The 9,433-nt window shown below is 37.6% G+C and overlaps 2 protein-coding genes across 3 annotated transcripts; one reads left to right on the top strand and one right to left on the bottom strand.

Moving 5' to 3' along the window:
• Window positions 1-1,409: 1,409 nt before the first annotated feature.
• On the top strand, window positions 1,410-3,179 carry rmi2 (RecQ mediated genome instability 2). Its single transcript, XM_039686527.2, has 2 exons — window positions 1,410-1,754; window positions 2,676-3,179. The coding sequence occupies exons 1-2, from the start codon at window positions 1,457-1,459 to the stop codon at window positions 2,825-2,827; spliced, it is 450 nt and encodes a 149-aa protein (XP_039542461.1). The 5' UTR covers window positions 1,410-1,456; the 3' UTR covers window positions 2,828-3,179.
• litaf (lipopolysaccharide-induced TNF factor) lies at window positions 2,926-6,512 on the bottom strand. Of its 2 annotated transcripts, none has more exons than XM_039686525.2 (4): window positions 6,370-6,512; window positions 5,918-6,145; window positions 3,470-3,626; window positions 2,926-3,379 (listed from the first exon to the last, which is right to left on the bottom strand). In XM_039686525.2, exons 2-4 carry the CDS (start codon window positions 6,129-6,131, stop codon window positions 3,271-3,273), a joined length of 480 nt encoding a protein of 159 aa, XP_039542459.1. In that variant the 5' UTR covers window positions 6,132-6,145; window positions 6,370-6,512; the 3' UTR covers window positions 2,926-3,270. The 2 variants fall into 2 exon arrangements, with proteins under 2 accessions (XP_039542459.1, XP_039542460.1); XM_039686526.2 differs by having other exon boundaries at window positions 5,918-6,142.
• Between the last annotated feature and the right edge of the window lie 2,921 nt (window positions 6,513-9,433).

Genomic DNA, 9,433 nt, shown 5'->3' with positions numbered 1-9,433 from the left:
ATGGTACTCTATGATGAACAAAATTCCAGCTATCTGGTTTTATTTTTTCTTTGCGTTTTTTAAAGAAGATTGTAAAAAAAAAAACTAATTAATTAGAATGTAGGTTGAAAGAAACAAATTAAAGAAACAAATTAATTAGACACATTGCACACACACACACATTGATGGCTGTTTATGAAGGTTCCAAAAAATTAAGTAAATAAGATAAATAAAATAAGATTGTCTATCGTCTAAAACATATTATATTATATATACATCATATTTACATGCAATGCAGGGATAAATTACCTTAATGTAGTGGTCGTTTGTCAATAAACAAAAGAAAATTAATCTTAAATCAAACTTTCAAATGGAAACTTCTAGCACCCAGGGCAGGAGATGTATGCAGGCAAGACATATCAATTTCCAGACTGGTTTCAGGGTTTTTGGCTGGTTTATTTTTTCAGCTGAGCAAACATACAGCATCTCTAACGCTGGTTAAAAACCATATGCCCATGACCCAGGTGCAACAGGCCAGCTAGTTCCTACCAGAGCCCGTCTAACGGAGAGCCTTGGCACTTCCTATTAGCCCCATTGTGTATCATCCTGGTTGCAGTTCCATTAGAATTCCACTGGAGGTGATCGCGGGCGAGAGCAGAATGAATGGGAGTCTAAGGAGCTAAACGGCTAAAAGTGTCTCTTTCACCTGCTTGTCGTTAAATTAACATAGATTTTATTGTTGATTCCGCAAGTTCAATATAGATTATAGGCCAAAAGTCGAATGAACGAGTACGTATGTCCTTTTGATTTCTTACAGGTTAGGCCGTTGTTGGCCGGAACACGCTAGCATTCTGCTATTGTGTGACGTCATCACATTTTTGAATGGATTTTTAGAACAGATAAGTGAACTTAAAAATGCAATTTTCAGCTGAGTGTATTATCTTAGTCCTCCCTTTTGAATGCAACTTGACAAAAAATTACATCCGGAGAAAAGTGGATTTATGGGGGTGAAACCCCGTTGACTCCCATTCATTCTGCACTCGACCGCGAGCGCCCCCGCATGGACGTGCAGCCAGTCCAGAACCCGGAAGTAACCAGCCAGTGCCAATCTGTTCCTACCTGTGCACACTACTGCCCTCAGGTGTCCAAATCAAACATTGTAGTTCATAAACTTTAGTAAACTGAACTAACCATTGTAGTTATTAAACTAACTAAATTGTCTTCGACTAGTCCTATGCCTTGTCTGTGAATCCGGGAGAGAATGTGTAATTGTAATGCAATTTGGAAGCAGTAATATACCCAGCAATATAATACGTGATCAATGTTACTGTGCATACATATCGTAATATCAATGTTTTTGTTACATTTTGAGATAACTTATTCGGAATATTCTGAGCCTTTATTTTGAAATAAAGTCGTCACGTCCGGTTCATTCGAAAGAAAAATAGCGCGCGGCTCATCATCACCAGCATCAACTATGATGGGAGCAAGCTTTCTCTGTGCAGACAAGTTTCGAAGTCCACCAGTGAAAGTGTTATCCAGTCAGTTGCGTGATGGGAAAGAGTGCCATACACCCAGCGGGAGGTCAGAGTATGTTATTAAACGACTGGGAGCGGGCGAGCAGAGCTCGTTACAGGTGTCAACGGTCTGGATGCAGGGGACAGTGGTGAAGGTGCAGTCGGACCAAAACACGGTGCTCATTCTGGACGAGACCGGAAACTTTCTCGTCAGCGGCATCAACAGCGTGCCGAGAGGAAAACCCTGCCTGAGTCCTGGTTAGTAGTCGCTTTTCATATGTTTGTAAGACAGCTTCTACAAAACACTTCTACTGAGCCAGTGAAAAGACGAATATCAGAATTTGTTTTTTAACTAAATAATAATATGATTTAACAACATGGCTTTACTGTCACGTTTGATCAATTTAACACATCCTTGCTGCACAAGGATTAATTTCTTTCAAAAACTCTCCCAAAACGTCTGCATGATAGTGCATATTGTTACAAAATTGTTTTTACTTTTTATTCATCAAAGAATCCTGAAACAAAGTATCACAGGCTATATGAAAATAAACTGCAGCCAGCACAACAATTTCCAACATTGATAATAAATCAAAATATATAAAAAAATGACTTCTGAAGGATCATGTGATGTGTACTAAGCAGTGATGCTAAGAATTCAGCTTTTCATCACAGAAACAAATTCCATTTTAACGAAATAATTATAATATTGTAACGATATTTCACTATGTTACTGTTTTTTCTGCATTTTTGATCAATTAATTACAGGCTTAATATTTTTTCCAAACTGGTATTGTATATATAAAGTGAATATACAAGATAAGGAGCTTCGCAATTTGTGTCCTTACACACTATTCTATGCCCCTTTTGTAGTTTGTTTTCACACTAAAAATTCCCAAAAGAAAAAGTGCACTTCATTGGACACTTCATGTCTCAGACTTCCTACAATCTAACAAAACAACGGTATACAAATCATACACTACACAAATGAGTTCAGTGCGCAGTGTATCTTGAGTCATTTCGACCACAACAAGGTGCGAAGTGACATGTCCTGTGTGACTCGTGAATTGGGTTACGTCAGTGAACACGTCACACAGAGAAGACCTTTTCACCATTAAGGTATTTTTATTTTTTGCATTATCTTTCCAATGAAAACCAAAAGATTGTTTTTGTCCACAGGTAAATACGTCATGGTTATGGGCGTCATCCAGTCTCACAATCCAGAGCCAGTGTTGCGTGCTGTGAAGATGGCAGATCTTTCTGAAAACGCACTGATTCACAGGAAAAACTGGATCTATGAAGTAGAAGATCTCCAGCAGATTTTGCCCTAAATCTCTTGTTTCACTAATGTGTTTTCTTTGTTCGGCTCTGGGCTCTCGCGGTATTTGCTAAGCAAACTAAGCTAAAAAAAATATACGTTACAAGACGCTTTAAGTGAGAAAGCAAAGACATTTCTTTATTTATTTATTTATATACAAGTCACATGTGATATTTTTCAACATGTCAGTTTGATTAATGATGCACTGTAATTGTGCAGAAATCACATTACCTGTTACAGAGATTTCTTTGCAATTGAAACAGTCATACAATTGTAAAAAAGATACAATTAAATCAGTTTACAAAGAAAAGACTAGTATGTTAAGGTGTGCGTATATAAGTTTGAATACATGTCAGTGTTGGCGGCCCTGATACTGAAACGCCTCATGCTAAAGAACTGGTTCACTGTAACCTTTTTTCCTTTATAAATGCACAGTAGGTGTGTATCACGACCACTTCAGAGTCTCCTGTGGGATCCTAAAACACTGCTGCAGTTTGGACAGTAGTGCGTCACATCCTTCAGGCTGTCTACACAGAAGGGAATCAGGCAGCAGCCGTAGATACATCTACAACACAAGAGACGCGAGACGGACCAATCAGAGGAATGTTCATGTGCTAAAGACCAAACCTGGATATCATGCAATGCTTTATCTTACCCAAAAATGGCCAGGCCCGCACAAGAGAGCCAGACCAATGCTCCTGATGTGTGCTCCAAACGGGTTATCACGGTCTGTTGGCATATTGGACAGTTTGCCTGCACTGGAACATCCCCGAAAAGCAGACCAGGCTGGACGTACACTGTCTGAACCGATACTAAAGGACAACAAGAAGAATGCTTAGAAATGCTGCGTATGTTTAGTACTATTCAAAGTGAAATATTTCTTGCACATTAACAGTTCACATTGGGCTCATGAAAAAAATAGATTTACTGGGAACAGTGTGAGAGAATGAGAAACAAACACGTTAACATAGTCAGTAACGGGAAGGCTAGTGAAAAGAGGACGTGCTCCAAGGCAGGGCTGAGTGAGAGAGAATGGTAAAATAGGAAAAATTGAACAGACCCTATAGTTAAAATGACTTTTTTTTCCCCCTTCTTGGCCAACCAACAGTCTTTAAAAGATTGTGTCATACATAGCAACGGGGTCAGCTCCACCCCCTCACTAAGATGAGAGTTTCTGTCTTTTCCTTACTCAGAGTTTCTCTCAGATCGGTCCAGAATCGCTCTTATGCTAAGACTCCTACGTAAAAGTTTTTTAACTAAATTAAGAGTTTTCTTTATGAATACAGGCCCAGGGCTTGGTGATTTGCTTTCATGATCTCATCTATAGCGTCTTATTAACTCACTGTAATTGCCTGTTACACATTTCTTCATCTCTCTGCCATTTTCTCCTCTGCTAAAGAAACTCTTAAGCCTCTTAAAAGTCCTCGTCCGTACTCCTAACGATTTTCACTTGAAGACCTCTTTTAAGGGTTAAACTTAATATGCTTTCTTAATTACTTTTTTCCTCACTTTTTTCTTTCATGTTAAAAGTAAATGCCCACATTTCTAAGAATTTTCTTACTAGGAGTCATTAGGAGCAATTCTTTGCATTAAGATTCTTAATGAATACAGGCCCTAAAAATTGGTGTTCAGTTTGTGTGAACTTTTTCCACTTTTGATCGTGGAAACTTTTGACCGTAGTTATTAAATATTCATTTAGTTTTCACCAAAGCTCAATCTGTGTAGTTGTGGATCATTAAACTGTTACACTGCCTCAGAAGTCAGTCCGAAATCAGTTTCTTTTGGTACTTTCGTGTGTAAACACTGCAAAGTCCTTTACTGATAAAGCAGCGATCGAGGCAACCAAGTCATTGCCTAAGCTTTCGGATGCAGCCGATGTATGTGTGCTTTTAACTCTGTTTGTTAGGAAAATTTTTAATGAAAAATATATATGTCCTATTGAAAAAATAAAGATTTTAAATCTTTAATTTAGAAAATTTTATTCAAATATATATATATATATATATATAAATAAAATTATAATACATTTTTTATGAAAATATTTTACATTAAATATAATTTCTTAGATGCAAGATATTTTTTAGGTAAGAAAATAAGTTGCTTTGGCAAATTAAATGCCCTAAAAAAGTTACCTCAGGTTTTGCAACTATAAGTTGAGGTTATCGGCTTCTGAGTAAACTTCCCCAGATTCATTAACAGAGAAAATCCAGATACAACCAGCTTCTGTTTGTAGCTGGTCCAGGTCGGTTTATGTGGTTTATCAACAGCAGAAGTCAACCGAGATACATCCACTACTCTTAAAGGAGTAGTTAACTTTTAAAAAAAACTTTTGCTGATAATTTACTCACCCCCATGTCATCCAAGATGTCATTCTTTCTTCAGTCGAAAAGAAATGAAGGTTTTTTTAAAATATTTCAGGATTTTCTCCATATAATGGACTTCAATAGGAACCAAATGGTTCAAGGTCCAAAAGACAGTTTCAGTGCCGCTTCAAAGGGCTTTAAATGATTCCAGACGATGAATAAGGGTCTTATCAAGTGGAACGATCGCTCATTTAAAAAAAAAATAACAAAGTTTAAGTTTTATAAGCTCAAATTGTCGCCTTGCTCTGTTCTGTGATTCGCGTTCGTGACTCTCCTGTTCAAACTCGTTCATCAAAATAAACGAACACGAATCACAGAACAGAGCAAGGCGACCATTTGAGCTTATAAAACCTGAACTTTTTTTTTTTTTTTAAATGAGCAATCGTTTCACTTGATAAGACCCTTATTCATCGTCTGGAATCGTTTAAAGCCCTTTGGACAGTTTGCATTGAAATTGCCTTTTGGACCTTGAGCCGTTTGGTTCCCATTGAAGTCCATTATATAGAGAAAAGTCCTGGAATGTTTTCATCAAAAACCTTAATTTCTTTTCGACTGAAGAAAGAATGACATGGACATCTTGGATGACATGGGGGTGAATAAATTATCAGCAAAAGTTATTTTTTAAAGTGAACTACTCCTTTAAGACACTTATTCTTAGCTTCTGATGTATACAACCTGAGTTTAAAAATATGTGGTCAGATTAAATCTTGACGGAGAAAAAAAAGAGTGAAAGGCATTACCAACAGGGTTGGTGACAGGTTGACCTTGCTGGGGTGGTGTTGGATACATCTGGCTGTAGGCTTGTGGTGGATATGGAGGCACAGGTGCCTTCATGTCAGCTGGAGCATATGTCCCTGCTGGGTACGTTGGGTTTGATCCCAAAGCCTCATCATATGATGGAGGAGGTGGGTATCCCACAAGTGTTCCTGTCTCCAATGGGGGTGCGCTAGCCATCGCCTCGACTGCTGCTTCAAATTCAAATCAACAAAAGCTTTTTAGTAAATATGAGAACAGTGGTTAGCTATTGTAATGTCGGAGCATTCCATAATTCCTGACAGATCCGCGCAAGCTTCACTTTTTTGAGAATACATATGTAATCTAATAAACTAAAGCTACAAATAGCAATGAAGTTGTAAGAGTTGTAACATCAAAACGTTAAAGTGAAGATCTTTCAGAAGATTGAAACACTTACTTGAAATGAGTACACGTCTTGTTTCGTTTTCTTGTGAACAGACTGGTGAGCGATAAGGAAAACGTTTCCTGTTTGTTAGTTCTCTTACGTAGGCTATAGTTTACTGTATTTCCGCAATACGTGGGCTGAGCTCACTTCAAAATTAGACTAACACTGGAAAGTGTCGATTGTACGTGTTATGCGAAGTCAATATCTAAACATATAGTAGGTAAAGGCAACGTAGCAATTGAGGATTTTTATAAAAAATAGATGTTTCGACGTTCCCTCAAGTTCCGTATTTGGTCACATGAGTTCCAGGCAGCGCGTCCCTCGTGAGACTGTTTGATGTTAACCATCTGTGTTAACCACAGACTGTAAAAAAATGATCTCGGTTCAGTTTAACTACATGATTTATTTGTGGTTGTATATCTGTACCTTTGGGAAAATATAGGAACTACTCTTGGTGAAATGCCTCGATAAGAATGATAGGCTATAGTTTTTGGTTTGGCTTTTTTTTTTTTTTTTTTTTTTTTTTATAGTTTCCATTTCTATTTAGCCGGATACATATTTATTTGCATTTGCATTAATATATAAATGTATGAAGTGTCAGTAGTATATATATATATATATATATATATATATATATATATATATATATATATATATATATATATATATATATATATATATATACACACACACACCGGCCACTTTATTAGGTACACCTGTCCAACAGCTCGTTAACACTTAATTTCTAAGCAGCCAATCACGTGGCGGAAACTCAGTGCATTTAGGCATGTAGACATGGTCAAGACAATCTCCTGCAGTTCAAACCGAGCATCAGTATGGGGAAGAAAGGTGATTTGAGTGACTTTGAACGTGGCATGATTGTTGGTGCCAGAAGGGCTGGTCTGAGTATTTCAGAAACTGCTAATCTACTGGGATTTTCACGCACAACCATAGGGTTTACAGGGAATGGTCCGAATAAGAAAAAAACATCCAGTGAGCGGCAGTTCTGTGGGCGGAAATGCCTTGTTGATGCCAGAGGTCAGAGGAGAATGGCCAGACTGGTTCGAGCTGATAGAAGGGCAACAGTGACTCAAATAACCACCCGTTACAACCAAGGTGGGCAGAAGAGCATCTCTGAACGCACAGTACGTCGAACTTTGAGGCAGATGGGCTACAGCAGCAGAAGACCACACCGGGTGCCACTCCTTTCATCTAAGAACAGGAAACTGAGGCTACAATTTGCACAAGCTCATCGAAATTGGACAATAGAAGATTGGAAAAACGTTGCCTGGTCTGATGAGTCTCGATTTCTGCTGCGACATTCGGATGGTAGGGTCAGAATTTGGCATCTACAACATGAAAGCATGGATCCATCCTGCCTTGTATCAACGGTTCAGGCTGGTGGTGGTGGTGTCATGGTGTGGGGAATATTTTCTTGGCACTCTTTGGGCCCCTTGGTACCAATTGAGCATCGTTGCAACGCCACAGCCTACCTGAGTATTGTTGCTGACCATGTCCATCCCTTTATGACCACAATGTACCCAACTTCTGATGGCTACTTTCAGCAGGATAATGCGCCATTTCATAAAGCTGGAATCATCTCAGACTGGTTTCTTGAACATGACAATGAGTTCGCTGTACTCAAATGGCCTCCACAGTCACCAGATCTCAATCCAATAGAGCATCTTTGGGATGTGGTGGAACGGGAGATTCGCATCATGGATGTGCAGCCGACAAATCTGCGGCAACTGTGTGATGCCATCATGTCAATATGGACCAAACTCCCTGAGGAATGCTTCCAGCACCTTGTTGAATCTATGCCAAGAAGAATTGAGGCAGTTCTGAAGGCAAAAGGGGGTCCAACCCGTTACTAGCATGGGGTACCTAATAAAGTGGCCGGTGAGTGTATATATACATTTTTAATGAAGCAGCCTAAATAGTCCACTTTGGAAAATGTGTAAATGTCACGGTTTAACCCTCTCAAACGTGAAACTTACACGTTTGCGTTAACACGCTCCATTGGAGAGATATCCGGATGTTTATTCGCCTCTGCCATAACGACCTTAAACCGAGAAAATGGAATTTTGTTTTATTTACGATCACTGAGAAATGTTCTATTATTTAAAATGCACAAAAAAAAAAAAAAAAAAAAACCCAAAAAAACAACCATTTATTATTTTCAAGGTGAAAATGGATCCACGCCTAAGAAAACGTCTAAATTTCAAATGGCACTTAGAGGCTTTTGCATCTGAACTCTTCATATGTATGTATATATATATATATATATATATATATATATTATTTTCAAGGTGAAAAGGATTAATTTGCCTGGATCCACCCCGAAGAAAACGTCTAAATGTCAAAACGTCCAAATCATATCGCTAGCATCAACGTTTCTGTCTAACTTTAGCCTATTGTAACCGATGTCACTTTTCATCTCGCGAGCTTATACGGCTTTTAATCAGCGTTTTTTTTTTTTTTAATAAAACATACACTGAAAATGGAGAATTAACATTGCAGTCATGTGATTTAGTCAGCTTGATTAACATTATTACAATATATTACTATTTAACACAGATGTTATTTGCTAATTACATAAACTATAAGCTCAATTCATTAGTATAAATATATATTTAGTATATAAATATATATTTATAAATATATATTTAGTATAACATTTTTAAGTATATATATTTGTATGGTCCTCGAATGTGTTCAAATATTTCACCAGCATCAGCCTTTTCACAATTTATCACTCTGCTTGTCTGTGTTTGCCCAACTTGCATTATTAAGTAAGTCAGTAGGTGGCGACAAGTGACTGTCTTTATGAGTGAACAATTTAACTTTAACTTAACAGATTAGTGCCAACAAAAAAAAAAAGATTATCTAACCTTAGAAAGAAACAAGTTGCTGAAACCAATCTTTAATGCTAATATGAAGAGTTCAGATGCAAAAGCCTCTAAATGCCATTTGAAATTTTCTTCTTTAATGATGATTTTTATCAAACTTGTATATTTAAGTTCAGTAATTTCACTTAAATAACAATTAATAGGTAATTATCATTGCCATTTAAGTG

The sequence above is a fragment of the Pimephales promelas genome, chromosome 3 (assembly GCF_988280905.1).
Source record: "Pimephales promelas chromosome 3, fPimPro1.hap1.1, whole genome shotgun sequence".
In the NCBI taxonomy this organism is placed as follows: Eukaryota; Metazoa; Chordata; class Actinopteri; order Cypriniformes; family Leuciscidae; genus Pimephales; species Pimephales promelas.
The sequence above is the reverse complement of the archived record's forward strand: the minus strand, read 5'-3'. Positions and strand labels throughout refer to the sequence as shown.

Bases quoted from the DNA above. Each gene is read 5' to 3' on its own strand.
- rmi2 (XM_039686527.2), top strand. From the start codon at position 1,457: ATGATGGGAGCAAGCTTTCTCTGTGCAGACAAGTTTCGAAGTCCACCA. The intron at 1,755-2,675 runs GTTAGTAGTCGC...TTTTGTCCACAG, and splicing joins AAAACCCTGCCTGAGTCCTG to GTAAATACGTCATGGTTATG.
- litaf (XM_039686525.2), bottom strand. From the start codon at position 6,131: ATGGCTAGCGCACCCCCATTGGAGACAGGAACACTTGTGGGATACCCA. The intron at 3,627-5,917 runs GTAATGCCTTTC...GTTGTCCTTTAG, and splicing joins ACCTGTCACCAACCCTGTTG to TATCGGTTCAGACAGTGTAC. The intron at 3,380-3,469 runs GTAAGATAAAGC...CTTGTGTTGTAG, and splicing joins GCGGGCCTGGCCATTTTTGG to ATGTATCTACGGCTGCTGCC.